This window comes from Fusarium redolens, assembly GCF_020744475.1.
Source record: "Fusarium redolens strain MPI-CAGE-AT-0023 chromosome Unknown BKA55scaffold_2, whole genome shotgun sequence".
Lineage (NCBI taxonomy): Eukaryota > Fungi > Ascomycota > Sordariomycetes > Hypocreales > Nectriaceae > Fusarium > Fusarium redolens.
In genome coordinates, this window is record NW_025763665.1 from 2,448,024 (window position 1) to 2,471,469 (window position 23,446).

Sequence of the window (23,446 nt, forward strand, 5' to 3'; positions counted from 1 at the left end):
GCGGCAAGAGCCAGACCACGGTGGCGGTTTCATCTTGTTTGGGGACTTGTTGTATATCATCATGGATTTCGTTAGAGTAGCGGTGCCCAATAGAAGGCGATCCCGCCCTAGGTGCAAGCCATTATCATTCATATCATTATGCGCATCAAGTTAACACATGGCGTCATACAATCGTACACCAATAACTACACTTTCGCCATTTGTACAGTATGTCCACTACTCCTTTCCATCTACTTCATCCAAGTTGAATTAAGTCTAGAGAATCTATGTATAGGTCTGTGTGGTATATGATAGCCCTTCTCACTTGGTCTCAAAAGCGCCAATATCCTTCAATGCGCCAGCCAAACGACGGTAATCTCGCAACAAGTCAAGAACTTCACCCAGCTTAAGCTCCCCAGGAGTCTGTATCTCCATGAAGCGTTTGTTGGGTGGAGCAATTCTAGGGATTTCTTTAGGTGGAAGAGCTGGGGCAATATCGGGGAATGCCTAGGTATTTGTTAGCCTTAATTGTTGGTATTCTGACGACCCAGTCTTCGACATACTGTTCCTAAATCTCCACCGTCCGCGGGCTTTGTCGGTTCCTTAGCCGCTGGGGTTGCCGGAGCTGAGGGGGTGTTGCGCCCAAATCCACGGATCATACTGATACTGGGAAGCCGAGCCATAGGATTAAAAGAATTTCCCAAGTTACGCACCTGGTCCAGAACGGCAGGGTTCTGCCCCGGGGTTTGGCTGGTTGTCTTAGGCTCGTCAGAAGCGAACAATACTTTCTTTGAAGAGCTCGCACTGCGACCACTTCGAGCACTATCAGCACTGCGATCGCGGCGGCCTCCAATCAGGTTCAGAACTCGTTCTTCGCGTGAGGCTGGGCGCTTTAAGAGATCATTGTCGTCAGGGGCAAGGAGCCTGTTAAGCCCGCTGCTGTCCTCCTCATCGGGGGAGGGCGTGCTGACAAGTTTCCGGGCATCATCTAGAGTCCTTGGTACTGTGATGGACTCTCGGGGGCTATCCTGATGCTCCCTTAGCTTTCCTACGAGGAATTTGTAACTATCTCCCAAGCTGTTCGATATGTTTTTCAAGCTTTGGTCAGCCGTGTTAAAGACAGCGTCACTGGCGGCCCCAAATGCCTGCGCAGGCCCGTTTACAAGATCGCTCAGACGACGGTTACGCAACACCACAGATGCTTTAACATCAGGGGCTGAAATCTTTGCTCCCTCAGTCTTGGTCTTGCATATTTCAGGAACGTTCGCTGATGAAGGTGCTTCTCCTTGCTGGTAAGCGGGAGGGAAAGTTTCGGTTCTTGGGCTTGTGCTCTTTGCTGGACCTGAAAGCTGTTCGTCCGCCCTGAGTGTTGTAAGATCCACTGTCTGCAGAAAGCTGATGGCAGCCTCAAGGTTTGTCAAACAATAAGCAGCCTCGCCTGTGAGCTTTGGCTCCCATCGAAAATACTGTATAAAGTGAACGTCGCTAATGGCATGTAGATTCTCTGGCGGCAGAGTTATGAGGGTGTAGATAAGCATTGGCATGATCTCATCAGCGGATGCGGAAGGATGGAAATGAGCAAGTGTGTCGACGATACTCCGGTGGGCAGCTTTGAGATGATTCAGCTTACCCAGTGGATATCGTTTCTGTGTCATCATGGCAATGTCTCGCCTCGCGGGCTCCAGCTTCTCCTTGATATCTGCCTCTGTCGGACCAGCTTTTCCCTCGGGCTCGTCTGTTTCGCCTGTCAGGTCAATGCCTAGGTCAGCAGGCCCAATACCGACCAAGGCCAAGGCTGCAGTCTTGGAGCGTAGTTTGTCGTCTTGGGCCTCATCCTGCGTGCTCCGGTGTCGGTAAATCTTGTCGTAGATGCCTTCGCATAATCTGCGCTCAACAGCCTCTTCCAGCAGAGACCTCTTGGCTTCAAGGGCCTTCCTTGTTCGCTTACGGTTTGCTAGCTCGTCTGATGTGATCATTTGTTGCTCTGGCTCAGCCTTGGTAAGCGCACTGGCCTTTGATCGAAGTCGGCTAGCGGCGGAGGATATTGAAGAGGTGGATGGTGCGGGTGAGACATCGCGGCTTTGTCTTGAGGCAAGGGCGTTGATATGGGTGTTGATGTTAGCAGAAGCTTGCGTATAAAACTCCTGGAACTTCTGCGATAATCTCTCAATGTTGGGAGGAGTCGGATGGACTTTCGCATTCAGAGACTCGATGAAGCTATTGATGCATGATTTAGCATGGCGCAATCAGAATTTAGCATTTCTCAATATGCATACCTATCCGTCAATGTTATGAGTTCGATGGGAAGGATGTCCAGCTCGATGGAAGCCCGAGTAGTCTCTATACCATCGTCTGAATCGCTATGTTCAGCGGTGTCGAAAGCATCAGGAGATACGACGCCATCTTTCGCTGAAGTAGCGTTTGCAAAAGTATGGGCTCTTTTGGGGACTTTTAATCGATCGTCGCTGCTAGAAGCAGTTGTTTTAGGAGTGTGCGAGTGAGAAGCAGTGCGGGTGGTAGAGGGACGAGCCGAAGGGCCCTCAGAGGGGTCGCGAGACGCCATGAATCGTTGGTTCGAGCTATAGACGATCATGATGAGCTTCCACGACGTTCCGGAGATGTTAAAGAGTGCATGGGAAAGAATAAACACAGGGCGAGGGCGCAAACTCGTCGCCCAGGACCTCGAAGTACATACCGCGGGTGTCAATAGCTCGAGTGGGAGGGTTTGCATGAGCAAATGATGTTGATGCAACAGACAGCGTGTCTCGAAAGAGCCGATACTGGCTGAGACCGAGACGTAACAGAGTACGGGACAATGGCTCCCTCTGTCCGTGCTGCTACTTGCATTAAATAGGTAAGGTACTAATTAGAAAAAAGAAAGAGACAAGGCCGATGTGGCAGAAACGAATGTCAAGTATCTGTACAATGAAAGAGACGGTGATGGGGGCCTTCTATTACACGCAATACAATGACGATGGATTAAGGAATGATAAGCAAATCATATGAAGATGACCCCCGTTCTGGAGATTGACATGCAGGAGGAGTGGAGAGCTCAAGAATCTACGCAGCCACATATGAGCCACTTCCGCCACATACACGATATTCTCTTGCTTGACTGAGGCAGCCTATCAGTCTAAGTATCCAAGTATCTACTGAAAGCATCTTGAATACCTCGGATTATGACAAGTTACCTAGGAACAAGGCACAGTCGAACATAGAATATAAGGCAATATATCTATTCAGTCGACTCTCCGCCTTCTAATTTCAGGCTGTCACTTTATACTTCAATGGATTTACAATGCATCTCATCAACCAATTCTATGGATTCCCAGACTATATTTTCCAACAGCCCACAAACACTTCTTTTCTCGTCGGGTCTACTCATTCCTCCATTGCTTCCGATTGATTGTCCTTAATGAGCACATAGCGGCTCACTTACACCAGGTCGATTCCCCACAGCACCGACGAACTACCTACGTATAAACTACCCCACAAAGTTTGGAAATACGGACCGGATAAACGGTTATCGTGAACCGGAGGCTATCCTACAGAATAGGTAGGTTGTAGTTTATTGTACCTTGCTCCTTTACCACCTAACTTTAGATATATGAATAAGTATACAATAAAGTGCCAATGAACAGATCTATATTCAAGTTCGAATTTCTCGCTACGCTTCAATTCCCTGCACCTTTTCAACGTCGTCTTCGCCTGGCCGTGTTATCCCATCTCAGTGTGAGATTGGCAGCACTTGGAACATTGTGAGTCCTTCACTCTGACGGTCTTCGTGTGATTATCCGCCCACATCACTTCAAGGCCCCAATGATATATGCAGTTCAACCGTTCATAGATAGTCAACGCTTTATGGCATTTTTTTTTTGTCAACATTGTACTTCGACTGAAAGACGCTCCCCTACCCTGAACAAGGGATGGACAATCAGGGTCCCTCCCCTGCCTCCCTGCTCTCCTCCGCACCTAATTTTGCGGGGTCCCCGCCTTTACAGAGACACTAGATAGATCAGCACGGAACTGTAACTCATCATTGGCTCACTGCAAGCTAAGCTGCTTCGAGTAATCAAATATCCGTTGCTATTGAATGGCCGGGCAATTGGGATTGGAGAAACCGAGCTGGTACCGTGTTTGCCGGGCTGAACCGAGACACCCACCGAGATACAGCTATGAAAGGACCTATCATCCTCATATCTCGGGACTCATTCAGTACCTAAACATTAGTTATCCATCATTGCTCTTAAGTCTTTAAGAAATACCCCCATCGGCGATATTCATAATGTCAGATCCTCCGTCTCGCATCCGCTCTATTCTCAACCATCTCCGCCCTCATCCTACAGCGCCTGTCAACTTTCACACTCTATCACCAACAACATTTCTTGAGCGTGCTGCTTCCATTGAACCAGATGCGGAAGCCATCTTCCATATTACAGTGAATGGCGCCGTGCTACGGCGCTCGTACGCCGAGTTTGCTGATCGCGCTCGAGGTCTTGCTTACTACTTCCTGAAGCATGGTTATCGTCGCGTAGGCATTCTCGCGCCCAACACGCCAGCTTTTCTGGAGTCTATTTACGGCATCGTTGCGGCGGGTGCTGCCATTGTGCCGGTGAATTACCGCCTGAAGCAGGACGACATCGCCTACATCTTTGACTTTGCAGAGGTGGACTGCATTATTGTTGATAATGAGTTTGTTGGCTTGCTTGATGCCTACAAGGGAAAACACCAGAGTGTGCCCTTGATCGTTGATATGGTTGATTTTCTCCCCCGCTCGCATGTGCATTCTTGTCTCGAAGTTGTTGCTAACCTTGCCCGTCAGGACACTGATGCAACTGAAGGGCAATTGTCCGGCCCTTTTGACGAAGCCGTCTTGGAGGGGTTGAAGCATGACATCGACCAAGGTAGCCATGGCTGGGCTGGCCTTCATGCCCAGGCACGAAGTGAGGACGATATGCTTGCCATCCCTTTTACCTCTGGAACAACATCGCGTCCTAAGGGCGTTGTATACACACATCGAGGTGCTTACCTCGCTGCCATGGCCAATATTGTCGAGTCAGGCCTCAACATTGGACGGTGTAAATACCTATGGACGCTTCCCATGTAAGTGAAGACAACATCCCCATCATGTTATCCTGACTGGCTGACCATATATAGGTTCCATGCAATTGGATGGACATTCCCTTGGTCAGTTGTCGCTGTTCGCGGCACCAACGTTTGCTTAAGAAAGATTGACTACCCGCTTATCTGGAAACTGCTAAAAGAAGAGGGGATCACTCACTTTAACGCCGCTCCCACAGTCAACACATTGCTAGTAGCGGCCAAGGAAGCTGAAAGGCTACCACAAGAAGTCAAGGTCACCGTAGCCGCCAGTCCGCCCACCGGATACCTCTTTGAGCAGATGGTATGTCTTCCTAGATGTTCTAGTCTCAAAATCATTCGGAACTAACCATGATATGTAGACCAAGCTCAACCTCATGCCCGTTCACGTTTATGGAATGACAGGTGCGCAGGAAGAATTGTCGACAGAAACATGCTAACGTTCACTTTTCTAGAGACATATGGGCCTATCACGAAATGCTATATTCTGCCTGAGTGGGATAATTTACCTCCCCAAGAGAAATTTGCCAAGATGTCCCGGCAAGGCCATGGCTTCATCACCAGTCAACCAATCCGGGTCATCAAGCCAGACCAACCACAAGGCGTCCTTATTGACGTTGCCAAGGACGGTAAGGAAGTTGGTGAGATTGTTTTCATCGGAAACATCTGCGCCAAAGGATATTATAAGGATCCTGAAGCTACACGGCAGCTGTTCGCCGGAGGCGTGCTTCACTCTGGGGATCTCGCAGTCTGGCATCCTGATGGTAGCGCTCAGATCCAGGATCGTGCTAAGGATATCATCATTTCGGGTGGTGAGAACATCTCATCTGTTGCTCTCGAAAGCATGCTCGCCCAGCACCCAGACATCCTCGAGGCTGGCGCTGTAGCTGTCCCAGATTCACACTGGGGTGAGCGACCCAAAGTGTACATCACAGTCAAGGATGGCAAAAGTGTAACAGGAGAGGAGGTCATATCGTGGGCTAAGCATCAGAGTGATATTAGCAAGTTCATGGTTCCTAGAGAAGTCGAAGTTGTAGATGAGCTACCCAAGACAAGCACAGGCAAAATCAAGAAGAACGTGCTGAGGGAGTGGGCCAAGCATGGAAGGGAATAGGAGAATCACTCGGGACTCGTGGGGAAAAGAGCGGTATAGAACTTGTCTGAGTAACTTGGACCGAATCCTTCAGCACTCCTGTATATATCCTATAATCTATCTAATATCATAGTGTAGTTGCTCGAGTGGTGCAAATTCGGCAAATAGGTTTCCTTCCAAACTATTATTTCATGACGTTTTATGTGATTAATCAACATTCATTCGAAAAATAGCACCTGCGGGTCCTTCGTCCAGTCCATCCAAGGCCTTCATATCGTCTTGATCGAGAGCAAAATCAAAAACCATAATGTTCTCTTGAATACGATCTGGTTTCGAACTCTTGGGTAGAGGTATCCAGCCTTTCTGGAGTGAGTACCGGATAAGGATCTTTGCGGGAGTCTTGTTATGTTTTGATGCTACTCTTTGTACTTCCGGGTCATTAAGCCGAGTACCTGTTGCAAGCGGGCTGTATGCCTCGATAACAATACCGTTGTCCTGACAGTAGGTCACGACATCTCGTTGCTGGCACCAGGGGTGTAGCTGATATCACACAGGCACCATAACGTCAGATTTCCCTCAAGACTACAGTGGAGACTGTAACTCACCTCGATTTGATTCGCACTTGGAGGCCATTCTGTGGCATAGTCCTTCAGTTCTTCGAGGTGCCGCACTCGAAAGTTGCTAACACCAATACTTCTGGCTCTTCCCTCCCTCTTAACCCTTTCCATCGCTGCCCATAATCTCTGCCGATGATCTCGGGATGGTCCAGGAACGTGCATCAATAATAAGTCCACGTACCCATCTACTCCAGCGATACGGTCCACAGTTTCGATGGCATCTTGATACACGTCACCCTGGCCTGCATTCCTCCGTGGACTTCCGACTTTCGTAGTAAGAAAGATTGCTTCACGAGACATACCAGACTGTTCGATGGCTTCGTATATGCACACCTCATTGCGATATAACGCAGCTGAGTCAATGTGGCTGTAGCCTGCTGAAAGTGCTGTCAGAACTGCGGTGGTGCATGTTTGGCCACGGATTTTGTAGGTGCCGAAACCGAGAAGAGGGATAGTGGCTGTCGTATTCTGAAGAGTAAGGTATTCCCGAGCTCCCAATGGAGTGGTCGTGGCAGAGGTTGCTCGGTAATTTGGCTGTGTCATAGTAGGTAAAAACTGACTATTCGAACAGTGCGGTGTGTGTGCCAGCGTTGTGAGCAGGAGCATCGATACCTCATTTTAACCACCCTGCATTTCACCCATTTAAAAATATGATTTAGCATATAGGTACCTTACAATTAAGAAGTAGTGAGTTAGGAACCTTGCTTTCACGTCGCTAGCTCTGTCACGTTTTGCTGTCTTCTTGGGAGAACCCAGTATCATGGTTATGAATTATTCGGCTGAATATTCATTCTCCTTCCATTATGTATAGGAGGTTCTCTTATTAGGTAGAACCTAGCCCTGAGGGTAAAACTTCAGGTTTCAGAACAGGGCCGAAATAAGCACATTGAAGATCTTCCTAAGCTTGTACTGCATTTACCTTAGTCTTTTTGTCGCTTAGGACTATAGGTCTAATTTCTCTTCCCTCCTCTAGCCTGGGTTTATAGGTAAACCTCCATAAAAGTAAAGCCTTCAGAAGGGTGGCTTGAAACTTAAGCCCAGTCCTTTACGCATGCAAAGTCAAGGATTATGCATAGCACTATGGGATGTTGGCATTTAATGCTAGAACGTTCGCCGATGATTAAATATCACCCCAACTAATGAAGAAGTGAATATCATACAAATTATAGAACAACTCAGCAAGGAAACCAACTCTCGCCTAAAACAGTGGTAATATAAATAATACAGTAAATAGCTCTTGAGTAAGTTTATTTCTAAAGCTTTTCTAAACCCAGGTATACTGTTCGTAGCTTCTAGGGTAGCCTGATGCCATACTCGCCAACTCGTACGTTCATCAAAAAGAGGGGCATTCAGCTGCCCAGTGGGGCCGGCATAATTCTAGAAACCCCCACGAAGCGCTAGATAGTCGTGGAAACTCTATGTTTAGCGGGAACTCACTGGAATATGTCGTCACTGCCTGCCCACCTACTGGGTCCTGCCTGGAGCTCTTCCCATCGTCCTTGGGCAGCGTTCAGAGGTGAGGTGAGAAGGTGGGCGGGAACTGCTGATCACCAAACAAATTCCATCCCTTCACTACAACCACTTCGACTTCATCACCTAAACCTTTCCCTTCCCTCAAACACATACGTTCGCGTTTCCCATCGTAACAGATTCGACTGTTACATATTTCACAAAGTCAACCATCATCTCACTATCAATCATGAGCACTCTTAGACCGTTGCGCGGCGGCTGTCAATGCGGTCGAAACCGTTACATAATTGCTGTTCCTCAAAATGGCATCAATGAGGCACAGGTTCTCTTCAACACCGAGCCTGCACATCGTAAGTTGGAGATTTCCCTCAGAGACACACCCTCGAGCTTCGAGCATATGATCTGACAGCCGCCTACAGAGATACCTCTTGCAACTCCACTGGCCGCCTACATCCGAGTTCCCCTTTCATGGTATCACAGCACCACATACTCTTTCTTCCCCGATGAGACTCACGCCTTGATTCGACGAGTTTATACACACCCTAGCCAACAATACTCAAAACGTCACTTTTGCGGCTACTGTGGCACGCCCCTGTCCTACTGGTCCGAAAACCCGCATACCGAGGCCGAATTCATCAACCTTACGCTCGGAAGCTTGCTGAGGGAGGACCTGCGAGATCTCGAAGACATGGGACTGATTCCAGAAGAGGAAGATGACAAAGCCCGAGCGGACCAGTCATCGGGAGTGGTGGGTAGGAACACTGCATTGCGCCAGTCGTATGGAGTTCCCTGGTTTGATGGCATGGTTGAAGGTACACGCCTAGGTAACATGCGCCGAAGCCAAGGCGTCAAACAATCTCATGATGGCCGAGTCAAGGTCGAGTGGGAAATTGTCGAATATTCCAACGGCGACGAATCGACGGCCCCGACAGAAGAAGATAACGATGTGGAGATGTCAAACCCCGGAAAGCGAAAGCTACAGGACAGGGACGACTCGGAGGCAGGTGCTGCTGGGAACTAGGAAGCACTGCTGACTGAATTGGGCTCAGTTGTGTCTGTTGTAATATTGAGGAAGCTGACGACTGATGGGATAACGATGAGGGGCTCTTGCTAAAATTCTGACGATGAGAGGCTGTTTTGTTGATAAGTGCATATTCGCGGCGATTTCAACAACCACATGGCCCTTGAATGACATGTTGACTCAATCTCGGTCGCCATATTACATAGTTTGTGAAAAGATTGTCATGCTTTCTGAACCTGCGTTATCATGTGAATATCTGAGCCATCATCCTTGTATGCTGATGAATTAGGAGAAGCCACTAGTTTGAAAAAATTAAACGATAAGCAGATATGCATGGATATATGGTGAAGGCGAAAAGACGAAATCCGTCATTGAGGTGCGTGGAGAGTCCGGAGATCTGGACCGTTCCGTTAGTACCTCTGGTGTTTCGGGCCTAGCAGCCATGACAGCCTGGGAAATTCGGGGCAATGCAGCCTGGACCGTTTGACAGAGTGGGAACAGGAACCGGGAGAGAGCGACAGGGGGCCTGCAAACTAGAGAAGCAATGAGGATCACAGTTACAGTACAGCATCCGAAACACAATGCAGCCTAAACAATGGGAAACAGTGGTGGGAGGACCCTTGAATCTCGAGGCCGAGACACCACGTGCAGAACATAAGATCTCGGGAATCAACAAATTCCTCCTGCATTTGATTCATCCGGTGAGGCGAAGTTGCAGCGGTCATTCCAGAGCGTGCCGAAGTTCTGGCGATAGCGGGCTGTCGTGGCGCCGGAGAGGCGGGCCGAAGGCTCGAGCAGGCACATATGAGCGGGAATCGTCTGACGAAAACGGAGGTCCAGGTTGGACAAAAAGAGTTAAGTGTCCAAGGGATCTGTTATTTTGCCAGACTTCTTGTTGAGAATTGGGCAATTGCGAGTTTCCGGAAAATTACAATGAGATGAAGAAAAAGGAGAAGAAGAGGAGGGAAAAAAGAGGAGTTAAGGATGAAGGAAACAATAAGATAATCTGGAAGGGTCCTGAAACCAATCCCCATGGGGCAACCGCATTGGCTGGGGTTGCCTTTTACCTTTTAAGAGGGTGCCAGGTAGAAGGAGACATCCATCAGCAAGCTGCAGGCGTAGACAGGCATTGCCCTGAGCAATGGATCCCTGGCAGTTGCCGTGCGTGATAAACCCACCAATTCGACTGAGGAAGGTACCCTACCTTGGCGTTCGTGTCTTTTCGTGTCGTGAAAGAACAGCTTTTGTCAACCCCACCCCAGCTTTTGTGGCAGATGATCCAGCCGCGGATATGACGGTCCGAAGTACAAACACGGCCATTGAGAGGCATATCCCTTCCTTCTCTACCTATTCATCAGTTTCACCGTGCATTGTAGCTGACACGAGAGAAGAGAGTCTAAGCTATGAGTGGAACGAAAAGCGACAACCCATGTTCTAGGTTGGGGTATATAAGAGCGTCTTGTGATGCTAGAGAAACATGATCTTCTCCTCCTCTTCTGCATCCAACATCTTCCTCTTCCACTCACCTGTAAACTTCGACTCTTGTTGCTTCTGTTTCAGCTGGCCTGATAACTAGCTCTGTTGAACAACGACTCCGACCAGTCCAAACTTGAAGAGCTGATAGCCAGCCTGATTCACAATGTCTCTCCCCAAGGACTTCCAATGGGGCTTTGCCACCGCCTCGTAAGTTATCTAACTCCCAGTACTACCAGGTGACGGTAATTGACCATCAAGATAGGTATCAGATTGAAGGTGCTATCGACAAGGACGGTCGTGGCCCTGCTAATTGGGATACCTTCTGCGCTAAGCCTGGCAAGATCGCAGACGGCAGTTCTGGTGTGACCGCCTGTGATTCATACAACCGTACTGCTGAGGATATTGCTCTTCTCAAATCAGTAGGCGCCAAGGCATACCGATTCTCCCTCTGCTGGTCTCGAATTATCCCTCTCGGTGGTCGAAACGATCCCATCAACCAGGCTGGAATTGACCATTATCGCAAGTTTGTCGATGACCTCCTCGAAGCTGGAATTACCCCTTTCATTACTCTTTTCCATTGGGATGTACCTGATGAGCTGGACCGCCGCTACGGCGGTCTCCTGAATCGGGAGGAGTTTCCTCTTGACTACGAGCGCTATGCTCGTGTTGTTTTCGAGTCTATCCCTCGCTGTAAGAACTGGATCACTCACAATGAGCCATGGTGCTCAGCCATTCTTGGTTACAGCACAGGATCTAACGCACCCGGTCGCTGCTCTGACCGCAAGAAATCCGACGTTGGCGACTCTTCTACCGAGCCTTGGATTGTTGGTCACAACCTTCTTGTTGCCCACGGTCGTGCTGTCAAGATTTATCGTGAGGAATTCAAGCCCAAGAATGGTGGTGAGATTGGTATTACCCTCAACGGTGACGCTACATACCCGTGGAACCCCAAGGACCCCAGAGATGTTGAGGCTGCCGAACGCAAGATTGAGTTTGCTATCTCGTGGTTCGCTGACCCTATCTACTTCGGAGACTACCCAGCCTCAATGCGCGCCCAGCTCGGTGACCGCCTTCCCACCTTTACCCCTGAGGAAAAGGCTCTTGTTTTGGGATCCAATGACTTCTACGGTATGAACCACTACACTGCCAACTACGTTAAGCATCGCGAGGGAGAAGCTGCCCCTGAAGACTACGTTGGTAATCTTGAGCTGCACTTCTGGAACCACCGAGGTGACTGCATTGGCGAGGAGACCCAGTCTACCTGGTTGCGGCCATGTGCCCTAGGTTTCCGTGATCTACTTGTCTGGATTTCCAAGCGTTATGGCTTCCCCAGAATCTATGTCACCGAGAACGGCACCAGCATCAAGGGCGAGAATGACATGCCACGAGAGAAGATCCTGCAAGATGACTTCCGCGTCAGGTACTATGACGACTACGTGAGAGCCATGGCCGATGCTTCTAGACTCGATGGTGTGGACGTCCATGGCTACTTTGCCTGGTCTTTGCTGGACAACTTTGAGTGGGCTGAGGGTTACGAGACTCGATTCGGCGTAACTTATGTCGACTACGAGAATGACCAAAAGCGTTACCCCAAGAAGAGCGCTCAACATTTAAAGCCCTTATTTGATAGTCTCATCAAGCAGGAGGAGCACGCTGTAAATGGAAATGGTGTGAAGGCCGGACAGACCTGAGAATGATCGAATTGAAGAAGATCATGATGAGTATACGGTTTCTTGAGTATGATACTCCGATAAATATATTGCAATTGAATTTGAAAATCAAAGATGAATTCTTGTAATGAGAAGGGCGACTTTATTCCCTTCACGATGGGTATATCCTTCATTAGAGCAAGTTTATTCTCTTTACGCCTTGTTGTACTCTTATTAGAGTTATTCGGCACATACACTTTGAAATAACCTTTAAAAATAAGGTTTTTTAGACCTAGATGTTTACTTAGGGTCTTATTATATATTATCTTGATCCATTACTTCCAGGACAGTCATGGGGCAGTCGAAATCGATTTCTCTGACGCCGCGTAAGAAGCCCTGGAACATGTCTCCTGTAGCTTTGGCCAACTATGCACCGGTTTAGACACGTGTGAGATTGCCTACAAACCTCGCTGCCCTTTTTGTTCCACGCCCTCATCAATGACCTGCCTTGGAATGTCATCAGGTTGCATCTGTACGTCGATAGAACATTGTTCTTGGGAAGTACCCTGCTCTGCTTCCTCGCTGACATGCTCCTTGTTTCCTCTCCGCATGTAGTAGCGAAAGACATATACCAGCCCTTGAGCCATAAACACCTGTTCGATGGTGTACAGCAGCACCGGTATCTGTATATAGGCTCGTGTTAGATCATCCGCACGCGCCCACATTGAACTTGCTAGCGGTATGCCCAAACTCGTTGTTTTGGCCGCTCCGCAAAAGCATACGGCGATCGTCTGCTCTTTAGACATGCGCCTGAAGACATGCCTCAGCCAGGATGAAGACACTGTTCTGACGAAGCGCCCAGGTGGTCTGGCGAGAAAGAAGCAGATAACTGTGAATAGAGCATATAACGCAACGTTCATAAAGACAAGGAAGAGGACGTTGCTTGTAGATAAGTCTTTCAACGCCCCGGTACCAAAGGCTCCAGAGAAGGTCGTCCATACGAGCAGAACGAGACACAGTGTTGAGACCTTGGCCAATTTGAGAGCATTGAGAACTGTGACTGTGCGATCCTCCCACCTCCACCGTATAGCTTGACCAACAACAAGGGGCAAGACGACACTAAGACATAGCTGCTTGGCTACGTCGGCATACATATGTCCTAGAGTGGACGGGTCAGCAGGGCGCCAGCTGTCGAATGCTTCAGGATGGCCAGTTGGAAAGAAGCCGTAGATGAGGAGGGGAGATAGAAACGATCCAGCAACGTTGCCGATGACGACAGAGATAATGGCGGCGGCTTCGTCTCCGCCTGAAGCCCGTGTCATTACAACATTGGAGGCAATAGTAGTTGGAAGACAGGCAGTGGTAAGAAGACCGATGAGGATTGGAGGTGAAGGTGTTTGTGACCTGAGAGCTCCAGCTGCGATAGAGATATGAACAATGGCTAGAATCATGAGTTCGTGATATAATCCGCCATGGCAGAGAAACAACTTACCAAGCACAATAGCCGGAATAACGGCAAAACTAATCCCATGAACCAGAATATGTAATCTCCAGTTTGTCACATTCTCCCGAAGCTTCTGTGGTGATAATTGCAGCCCGCTAACGAGAAAGATGAATGCGACAGCGCCGTAGAGGATGCTATACTCTGAACGAATGACACCCCCATGCTGAGCGATAGCTGTGAACGGGGTGTTAGCACTCGTGTTGGAGAGAGAGAGAGAGAACCGTAACTTGCATGGGAAAAAATATCCAAAAACACAAGCAGTAGCGAACCCAATAACCAAATATTGTGCCAGTATGAGATTGAGCGCTTTCTTAAACCAGCCAATAGCTCCTTTTGGAGGTTTCTGCCTTTCCTCAATCGACATTCTCCAGTCTCAAAGGCGTTTTCGCCATTTTGGTACTTTGAAAGATCAGGTGTGAGAGCAACTACGGTGCCGACGGTCGGAGTTATATGTCAAATGTTGCTTCTTGTAATCGACATGGGGAGTAATGGTATCATTCGTCGAAGCGGTTATGGCCTTGGGCATGGTAGCTTGGCAGGGACAAAGACCGCCCGCGTTATTACCGACATCATGAAATGGTCAAGAGGGCGGACTTTGAATTGTCCTTGGAGGGCGGGCAGAAACGGATATCCGAGGTTATTGCAACATCATCAACTAATAAAACAAGTAGGAAGTAATCGGGGGCTACATAACATTAGACAGATATATCATATCAAACTACATGATGATACAATTACGCAAATTAAAATAACTGTCTCCAAAGCAGACAACGCTCTCATCTTCATCTCCAGAGCTAGTCATGACAATCGAGAGGTACTGGATCTGATCCAGGTTTGTCTGCGGCATGCACCATCGCCTCAACTTTTCTACCCATCATCTCTCCAAGATGATCATGAAAATATTCGAGCCAGTCCTTCTCAGAAACGAGTAGGTGGCTTCTTGTGTAAGACAAACAAATCCGAAAAAACGCCGCGCGATGTGTAGTGGTATCAAGATGGGTAAAAGGGAATAACATCTCGCAAGTCTGAGGGTATAGACAGGCTTGGTGTAACTCGTTAAGAGACGTCCTGTTCATCAAAGGAGCTGTCTCGTTCGTCGTCAGGGAATTAAAGAAAGTAAGTTGAAATGTAATTGACGAAGTGTCAATCTGTCAATCGGTCGAAGAAAGGTGTCACAAAGTGACAATTTATCTGTTTAAACAACAGCAGATGTAGGCTCCAAAGGTAAGGCTGTCCTGGAATCATTGGGGTTCGTAGTGCTGGGAGCTGGTGCAATCTCTGGATCGGGAATCTGAATATCGAGCTGTCAAAAACGTTAGTAACTGCCCTATTATGATGAAAACTGTGGCTTTACCGTCATGTAGCCTGTTTGTCGCAGAGGCAAAATCTTAGGTGGAATAGCACCATCTTCAGAACCAATCGTTTTTTCCATCTCAAGATTCCATTGCTCGATCCACTTCTCGAGATTATTCAATCGAGACTTGATGCCAGTGAGACCAACGTCATCCCAAACCCAACCGGTGACCAGTCCAAGGAGACTATCAATTATGTTTCGCAAGCCGTAAGGGTCAAACGCAGTAATCAATTCACCATTAAGTTTCTCGATAATCCGGCGGAATTCTTGCTCGGATAGACCAGCAGGATCCAGGATCTCAGGATATAGGTTGGAAAATGTCGGTGCCAAATCACCCTTGATCAACCAATCGCGACGTATTCGGATAATACGCGTGTTGACATATTCAGATGAGCCGACGGGAACATGAGGATTAAGGTGAGGATAGCAAGGATGCTGAGGACCCCATTCACCAGCTGCATCAGGCTCAACATCTTCACCCATAATAGAAGAATTCGTCGTCGACAGAGCAGATCCTATTCCATCGCCAGCCGAGACGTTAGAAATCCGCGGGTCCATGATGTCAGGACCACGCTCCAGATCCTTGCCATAAGACGGCATAGGATCGTCGGTCTCTGGCATCATCACAGCCTTCCCTTTGCCCTTGTCAATCTTGACGATTGGATCTTCCACCACAGTCTCCTGAGCAAACAGGTCCCTACTAAGACGTGGTTCTTCGGCGGACACTGCACCCCTCCGAGACCCTTTCTCGTCGTAAGAAGCGCGCACAGAATTCGGTAGGCTTATGCGCCGGTCACTACTGCCGGCCCTATCAACCTGAAGGCTTGCGCGAGGCGTCAAAGAATGCCTTATCTGACGTTGTTCGGAAAGCGTAAGAAGAGGATAATCGCTAGGCCCAGTACCTATGGGGTCGGGCAGCGCTCGGGTATCGAATGTCGGATGCTTGAGAGGAATGGACGGTGGTGGTGGAGTTGAAGGACGACGTTTACGCGACGATTCGGGTTTGGTATGAGGCCGAGGAGTCGAATTTGTAGGATTCCAGAGGCGGACAGCTGATAACCGACGAGGACGATTAGCAACTCCAGCAGCCTTCTGAGGTCGAAATGGCGAAGGGTGAAAGGCGGATGTTTGGTAACCGTCAAAGGGTCGAGCTGGCTGGCGCTGGCTATTTGAGGCAGCAGCAGCAACGGCGGCTTGACCAGAAGATGAGCCGGTTCCGGGATAGGCGGGCCTTGGGGGTTCGAGGCTCAGTATTAGAGGGTTGCCGGGGGCATCTACGGCGGCCGGTATGGGGTTGGAGGGAGATGGTCGGGAGAGTTGGGGATCCGTTGGAAACAGGTTGTCGGCACGGCCGCCTGGACGACCGCGCTCGCTAGAAATGGCGAGGTCCTTCTCACGCTGACGTGAGTGAGATCGATGTCGAGTTCGAGACCAAAGCCGTCGTCAGCTTGTTGGCTATGTCCTGGAGACTGAGGCTGGGCGCTAATTGCCTGTGCACGGAGCCGGTGTTGGCGGAAGACAAACGCAGAGACAGAGAACGAAGGAATGCGACAACTGTGAGATGCTGCTAGACTCAAATCGGTAGCGCCAAGAGTGAATGTTGGATTGAAGTCAGTGGCGTCTGTAGACTCGTCGTCGTGTACGGTGTCGGCCTCGATCTCGAGGTAATGGATTGTCGAGCGGCAGCGGGCAAGAGAATTGCTCGAGTCGTTGACAGGCAAAGGAGAAAGAGAGCAAGAAAAGAAGCAATGAAGGGACTGGACGTCAACCAGGGGAAATTCGCTGACGGTGGGCCAATGACAGCTGCAGAAGAAGGCTGGGGAGAGGCTGACAGGGGGTTTAGTGGATGATGGGCTGCTGAGTGCCCTGGAAGCCAGCATCCTCAGTGCTGAAATGCAGCCCAAGTGGAGGAGATCCCCTTACCTGACCTAGGCGAAAGTGAATTTGAGTTCTCTCAGCTCGCCTTGCTCGACATATGGATTTTTTTCAGTTCGGAGGAATTGAGTCTCATAAAATACTGCAGGAGACTTCTGCTAGACGTATAGTTTATCAGTAGGGCTGCCGAGCTTGCGACTAGTTGTCGTAACACTATTAGACGGTTGACCCTCTAAGTCGACGTTGCTCGTCGTACTTGAGCAAACCAGGAGAAGCCTGAAGGAGGGTAAAAGAAGGCTTTGCAACCCCCTTTGACTCTTATAACGTTGATTATGGTTCCTTTTTCTCTTTTCTCTCTTCCCTGGCCGGTGTCACCGGAAGGTCCAAGGGTTGGAATTCTTGGTCAACAGGCGGAGATTTGCGCTCGCTTGAGGCCTTAGATGAATTAGCTTCATATAGCGAACGGTAGTTGTGCCGTTAGCTTGCAACTGGGCTTTTCTTGAGTGATTCTGATGATGTCGATGAATGAGGCTCTGTTACTTTGCAACGGCGTCTCTAAATTTGACAAACAGTTACGGAACAAGACACGGGGGAAATCAGCTACTTTAATATAACCGAGTCTCATCTTTCGAAACCAAATCTACTTTAAAAGAGTACCTCGAGACATCTGGTCATGCAGAAAATAGGAGCCTAGACCTCTACAGTTTCTTTTCCCTTTCCTGTCTGGGCCATCTCTGACATCCAGTAAGTCGTTTAGGCATGTAGGGTGTGTGCTGATAGGTACCTGGCGCTCTGTTCTCGTCATCAAATCTCCATATCGAATCTTCAAAACCTGGAACCAGGGGCTTCCGAGCCTGTGGGCTCCAAACTAGTCTCCATCCCCTGAATTGGCCTTTTTTATTTTGTTTTTGACAGGCGACGGCTTCTTGACAGGGGGTTTCCGCAATCCCTTGGGTGACGCCATGCTGGGCTTCAATTTGTGCGGGCGTTGGGAATCCTGGTCTGGAGAATTGATGGGTGGCCTTGAGCTGAGTTCTGAAGCATCTTCTTAGTTCGTGGCTTATTGAATATTCATGCAATGCAAGTGATGGCCTCAACTGCGAGGGCGTTTTTTTGCTTTCTTCATCATCCTATACCTGCACATGCATAATCGTAAGAGCATTTGCATACCTTGGTAAGCATTCTTGCAGTTACTTGACTCAAAGAATATGTCATGCTCCTTCCACCTGAGAGAGCCCATGTCTCAAGTTGGGACGAACGTCTCGAACTTAGTTGCCCTTGCAAATTTTCAAGATCGTTACGACGGAAGAGAGATTTACTACCCTAGTCAGTCTCGCTTGCATGATATACTGGGTGTGGTCTATATGTAGAAGGTCGTTATTATTAAGATGTGCTGCACGTGAACCGTTGTGATGGAGTTGATCTTCTGCACCCCTGAACCTCTGGAACTACCCGATATTATTGACATCAGCTGAACGTTGACGTCACACTGTTGAAAAGACGGACGGCCTCGATTCTGCCGTCGTCTCTAGGTTCTATTTCAAACAGAACTCCTGAGCGGACATACCGACTTCCGGGCCTGAATTGGACTCTTGCATAAAGTACTCAAATTGATACGGAACTATTCCGTGATTATCCCAGCAATAGAGATGCTCGACGTTTTGGGATCTTTTTGTTACTGACAGCTGTAACGTCAGATACGGGGAAACCGGCTACCCCCGGAAACCGGCCACCCTGCACTAATAGATAATAAAATTAAAATATTTAATAGCTTATCCTATATAGCCTTATTTAAGATCTATAAGTAACTATTATATAGTTTTTATATAAAAATATTTATATAAAATATTATTTTATTATATTTTAATAATCTTTATTATATAATATAAGTATATATAAAACTTAAAAGTTAAGAATTAAAGAATATTTAAATATTAATATTAAATTAAATAAAAATATTATAAAAATAATTTAAGTATATTAAAATACTTTTAAACTTATAATTTTATATATTAAAATAAGTAATTTAATATAATTTTTTATAATATTTATAAAAATTCTTTAAAATAATATATAAAATATATAATAAAAATACTATTATTATTTTAAAATTTAATTTATAATTAAAAAAATACTTATTTATATAATTTAACTTTTTTAAGTTAATTTATTAATTAAAATATAATAATAAATTTAAATTATTTATTTTTTATAATTTTATTTAATACTTATAATTATAAAAAGATAATATTAATAAAAAAACCTTAATATTATAAATATATAAATAAGGCTTAGTAATATTAAGTATTAAAAATATAATTTAAATAATTTAAATTTTTAATATTAATAATTTTAAAACTAGAGCTTAATAGCTATTTTTCTTATATTTTTTATAAATATTTATAATTAGTTAGGATTTTCCTAATAAATACTAGTAATTCCTTAACAGACTTAATTATTAAATTTTAAATAATTATATCTTTTTAATAATACTTAATATAATTATATAGTATTTTTTTAATTATATAATAGCTATTTAAATATATAAATAAAATAAGAAAAAAATTATATTATTAATCTAGAGGCTTTTATAGCTATTTAAAAGTTTAGTGTTTTAGTGAGGAAGGGTGGCCGGTTTCCGGGGGTGGCCGGTTTCCCCGTATCCGACGTTAGTACATGAATTTTAGGGCATTCGTCGTCCTTACAGTTTGACATCAGACACGGCACAAGATCCGCCCTTCACTCTCATCAGCCATACAGAATCTATATATTTTAGAAGGATTTCTCCCAATCCTTCCAATTGTATGCACCATGCGATGAGATCTTCCATTGTGCAGAACAGGCCGCTTATCACATACCAAATATGACACCTTCAAACACATTTTATTTCGATCTTCCGGTTCCCTTGCATGCTGACCGACACGGCCCAAGACCCATTTGAATACATATCCAGATCACTGTCAAATCACAAAGCCATGTCACCCACTAGCTTGGCCATTCTTCCGTATCAACTTGATATATTGGCTACACTGGCCAGTTTCCCCAGCTGAACAAACGGAAACTAGCTCAAGAAAACCTCCGCCTCTTCCCTGTAGTGAATTCGATGGCCAGCCCAGCTTCAGCTTCGGCACCAGCACCAGCGCTAAATTACAGTATAAGGTGCTGGAGGTAGCACAGAAAACAGCCAAGAGCTTCCCTCTCGTCAGTCTCACTCTCAGATGCCGTAGGTCACTTTCTTAGTAAGTGACGTTTTTAAGACAACTCATCATCGTCACTCACTCTCTGGATGAACTCATCGCCACCACATTCCGATTGCTCCAAGTGTTGCACAACGCTTTCATCACCTACAGACCTTCCCTTCCCTTTCCCCTTAACTGGTGGCCCTTCTCTTCCCTCATCTTCCTGTCCCCTCACCCTCCGCGTCTCGGGGAGCTTTGTCGCGTGACTTGGCCCAATGCGCCGCCCTTTTCTCTTCCTAAATTACATACTTTGGACATAGTTTAAGCTCGGCCCTTCATCAACACTGAGCGCCGCCCTGCACAAACGGTTATAGCGGTATCAGCAATTGAGCTTCGGCCATGACGGACGACAATACAGCGTCGTCCGCCGCCGGGAGACCCGCTACCGGTACAAGCTCCAGCTTCAATGCCCCGCCTCCCGGCCATGGACTCCGCCGTGCCATGACCGTCTCGGTCGCTGAGGATGCTGCTTCTCGTCGTCAACATATGTCACCGCCTGGTTTCGAGACGATACCGCCACGTCGCAGCTCAAACTTTTCAGAGTATAGTCTCAGCGAAGCTCGAGATCTTCTTAATCCCCAGCTTCGAGATCCCAGTAGCGCTGAGTCTTCTTCTCCGGGAGAAACATCTTCTCTAGCATCGTTGTCATTGGCTTTTGCTCTTCTTCCAGCTATATCTGGTGTTCTATTCCAGAACGGGAACGCTGTGGTAACGGATGTTATGTTATTGGGCCTGGCCGGTGTTTTCCTTCACTGGTCTGTGACACAGCCATGGTAAGCTCCTAGCCTTTGCGTTTCTCTATCACAACTTTCGAAAATATGTACTTATTCTGGACAGGGCATGGTACCATTCAGCGCAGGAGGTACGGATACAGCACGAGTCAACAACCGATAGTGTCATCGACGATGATAGCGACCTCGATTCGAGCACCCAAATGCCAGCGCCTCACTCGCCGCTTGATCACGTACCGGAATATGAAGAAGTTCAACCTGAACCGACTGAAGAATTACACGAGAGAAAACCATCAAACCAGCAGCAGGAAGCTCTCGCGGAACTATACCATTATGAAATCATCGCCCTAGCCTCGTGTTTCATTCTTCCACTCCTCGGCGCCTACCTCTTACACGCCATCCGATCACAGCTCAGTCGCCCCTCCGAGGGTCTCGTTTCCAACTACAACTTGACAATATTCCTTCTCGTAGCCGAGCTTCGGGTTCTATCCCACATGATAAAGCTGGTCCAGTCGCGGACGCTTCACCTACAACGGGTAGTACAAGGAGGACCATCCAGATTCCAGAAAACTAGTGATAATTTAGGACAGTTGGAATCCGTACTTGCGCGGCTAGAACGACTAGAGTCACGTCTTGCTGCCGAAGAAACCATTTCTGTCCAAGAAACAAAGCAGGAAATTAGCAAGGCAAAGCAGAAGGACAGCGTTGTGGCACGCGAGGTGCGTAACGCAATTCAACCGGAACTGGACGCGCTCAACAGGGCTGTTCGTCGTTACGAGAAGAAGGCCACACTTCTCCAATTTCAGACAGAGTCGCGCTTCTCAGGGGTTGATGCAAGACTGGATGATGCTATCGCCCTTGCGGCGAGTGCTGCGAAGAATAGTGCATCACATAAGAACGTGTTTCTGTGGACGGTGGAATCACTCACCGCCGTTATCCTTCTCCCGTTCAAGACCCTGTTAAGAGTCATGCTGTTACCTCTGAGCACACTGTTAGCGCTTACGAATAAGAGCAAGAAGAAGAGTCCTCCGTCATCAAAGATGTCGCGCAGCAGTAGGAATGGGAAGGCATCTGTGCAACCGAGATATAACGGTGATAGAGTTCCATCCAGAGTTGCTAAGCGATAATGGAGCGTTGCGATTATGCATTGTGTAATAGGCCCTAATGATGTTCTTTATGTCAACTCCTGAGAGTGATTCACAGCCAGTATCAGTATCTGGACCAGTGAGCCTCATTGTCGGTGAACACCTTTTGATACACACATACCTTGACATGAGCTCGTATTGAATGTTACAGTCACACTGTCTAATTTTGTTGATATTTGGGAGTTATTTTTGAACGGCCTTGAGTTACGGGATTCCCTGAATGGCATAAACTGTAACCAGACCTATGAGCGCATCATTGGCCGAGGGACTCAAATTTCTTGTTCCGAGTGGATGTGAGGTAGGTGTACAAACAGCAACAATGACCACCCAAAATGGGTCCCGTAATCAAACAAAGAGAAGGTAAACTTCAGCTCCCGAAGGTCGATGTTCATCAGTCAATGTGGGTGGATTCAGCAATTAACGATACGCCAGCTCGTGCAAGTTGGTCCTTGTCTCAGGTTAAATCTAATGAGCGCCACCTTCGCTAAAATGGATGCGAACCAGGAAGATATATTCATATCTTGGGGTAAGGTAACTTCGAGTCGGTGATCTAGAGAAGGCTGTGTTCAACCTGAGCCATTTCCCTGCATGAACTCGACTCTGTCCACCTTCATCCACCTCGAGGCAATAAGCTCGTGAATAGACAGGATTCGTCTGGCAGAGGTGGGAGCTAGTAATTGACTTTACCGCGTCCGTCACACGTCCTGATCTTACTCTAGTACTAAAGTTGAATGTGCATGTTCTGTCATGCTGTTCTCATGCTAGAATCGGCAAATGATAGGTAACATCAGCGAGGCGCTAAGACTAAGATTGACAAGGATGGAGAGAAATCAATCAAATTGCTCGATCATCGATCGCGTCAGCCCTTGTTTCTTCAGTCCATCAAGTACAGCACGTGGCCGAGAATCCCGTTGCCAATATGCCGCTGAGGTCAACCAGCATTGGATTGGTGTGACGGCCTTGTCAATTATTGAACCCAAAGCCGAGTATCGGACACCATACTAAGCCTTAGGCTAGAGACACGATCAAGTTGCGTATAGGAACATACTGGTTCTGTAAGATGACGAGTGTATGACAGGTTTACTACGCTTCGTGTGCGTGTAACGGATATCGTTGAGTTGATATCAAAAACATCCCGGAAGCAATGAGTGATACTCTAAGCGACTTCAACTGGGATCAACATCTTTTACCCA

At 47.4% G+C, this 23,446-nt stretch overlaps 8 protein-coding genes across 8 annotated transcripts; 4 read left to right on the top strand and 4 right to left on the bottom strand.

The window, feature by feature from the left end:
- Positions 1-141: 141 nt before the first annotated feature.
- On the bottom strand, positions 142-2,964 carry BKA55DRAFT_555541 (uncharacterized protein). The gene is made up of 4 exons (XM_046191645.1): positions 2,675-2,964; positions 2,256-2,558; positions 543-2,196; positions 142-486 (listed from the first exon to the last, which is right to left on the bottom strand). The coding sequence occupies exons 2-4, from the start codon at positions 2,540-2,542 to the stop codon at positions 301-303; spliced, it is 2,127 nt and encodes a 708-aa protein (XP_046055229.1). The 5' UTR covers positions 2,543-2,558; positions 2,675-2,964; the 3' UTR covers positions 142-300.
- Positions 2,965-4,264: 1,300 nt separating this feature from the next.
- BKA55DRAFT_534194 (uncharacterized protein) lies at positions 4,265-6,193 on the top strand (the record flags this gene model as incomplete). The annotated part of the gene is made up of 4 exons (XM_046189569.1): positions 4,265-5,082; positions 5,137-5,383; positions 5,442-5,484; positions 5,535-6,193. The coding sequence occupies 4 exons, from the start codon at positions 4,265-4,267 to the stop codon at positions 6,191-6,193; spliced, it is 1,767 nt and encodes a 588-aa protein (XP_046055230.1).
- Positions 6,194-6,379: 186 nt separating this feature from the next.
- BKA55DRAFT_500523 (NADP-dependent oxidoreductase domain-containing protein) lies at positions 6,380-7,332 on the bottom strand (the record flags this gene model as incomplete). Its single annotated transcript, XM_046186758.1, has 2 exons — positions 6,380-6,712; positions 6,778-7,332. 2 exons carry the CDS (start codon positions 7,330-7,332, stop codon positions 6,380-6,382), a joined length of 888 nt encoding a protein of 295 aa, XP_046055231.1.
- Positions 7,333-8,488: 1,156 nt separating this feature from the next.
- Positions 8,489-9,280, top strand: BKA55DRAFT_534196 (uncharacterized protein; the record flags this gene model as incomplete). The annotated part of the gene is made up of 2 exons (XM_046189570.1): positions 8,489-8,609; positions 8,679-9,280. 2 exons carry the CDS (start codon positions 8,489-8,491, stop codon positions 9,278-9,280), a joined length of 723 nt encoding a protein of 240 aa, XP_046055232.1.
- Positions 9,281-10,919: 1,639 nt separating this feature from the next.
- On the top strand, positions 10,920-12,447 carry BKA55DRAFT_684683 (glycoside hydrolase superfamily; the record flags this gene model as incomplete). Its single annotated transcript, XM_046198677.1, has 2 exons — positions 10,920-10,963; positions 11,019-12,447. The coding sequence occupies 2 exons, from the start codon at positions 10,920-10,922 to the stop codon at positions 12,445-12,447; spliced, it is 1,473 nt and encodes a 490-aa protein (XP_046055233.1).
- Positions 12,448-12,642: 195 nt separating this feature from the next.
- BKA55DRAFT_179042 (putative sodium bile acid cotransporter) lies at positions 12,643-14,434 on the bottom strand. The gene is made up of 3 exons (XM_046185037.1): positions 14,141-14,434; positions 13,898-14,083; positions 12,643-13,846 (listed from the first exon to the last, which is right to left on the bottom strand). Exons 1-3 carry the CDS (start codon positions 14,271-14,273, stop codon positions 12,864-12,866), a joined length of 1,302 nt encoding a protein of 433 aa, XP_046055234.1. The 5' UTR covers positions 14,274-14,434; the 3' UTR covers positions 12,643-12,863.
- A 670-nt stretch (positions 14,435-15,104) lies between these two features.
- On the bottom strand, positions 15,105-17,143 carry BKA55DRAFT_499569 (Golgin subfamily A member 7/ERF4 family-domain-containing protein; the record flags this gene model as incomplete). Its single annotated transcript, XM_046186665.1, is given in 3 exon segments — positions 15,105-15,212; positions 15,264-16,652; positions 16,667-17,143. The coding sequence occupies 3 exon segments, from the start codon at positions 17,141-17,143 to the stop codon at positions 15,105-15,107; spliced, it is 1,974 nt and encodes a 657-aa protein (XP_046055235.1).
- Positions 17,144-20,716: 3,573 nt separating this feature from the next.
- On the top strand, positions 20,717-22,235 carry BKA55DRAFT_499427 (uncharacterized protein; the record flags this gene model as incomplete). The annotated part of the gene is made up of 2 exons (XM_046186653.1): positions 20,717-21,150; positions 21,215-22,235. The coding sequence occupies 2 exons, from the start codon at positions 20,717-20,719 to the stop codon at positions 22,233-22,235; spliced, it is 1,455 nt and encodes a 484-aa protein (XP_046055236.1).
- Between the last annotated feature and the right edge of the window lie 1,211 nt (positions 22,236-23,446).

Coding starts and splice junctions, on each gene's coding strand:
- BKA55DRAFT_555541 (XM_046191645.1), bottom strand. CDS start 2,542: ATGGCGTCTCGCGACCCCTCTGAGGGCCCTTCGGCTCGTCCCTCTACC. Junction 2,197..2,255: donor CTCATAACATTGACGGATAG/GTATGCATATTG, acceptor ATGCATCAATAG/CTTCATCGAGTCTCTGAATG. Junction 487..542: donor ACGGTGGAGATTTAGGAACA/GTATGTCGAAGA, acceptor ACAAATACCTAG/GCATTCCCCGATATTGCCCC.
- BKA55DRAFT_179042 (XM_046185037.1), bottom strand. CDS start 14,273: ATGTCGATTGAGGAAAGGCAGAAACCTCCAAAAGGAGCTATTGGCTGG. Junction 14,084..14,140: donor TTTTGGATATTTTTTCCCAT/GCAAGTTACGGT, acceptor CCCCGTTCACAG/CTATCGCTCAGCATGGGGGT. Junction 13,847..13,897: donor TATTCCGGCTATTGTGCTTG/GTAAGTTGTTTC, acceptor TCATGATTCTAG/CCATTGTTCATATCTCTATC.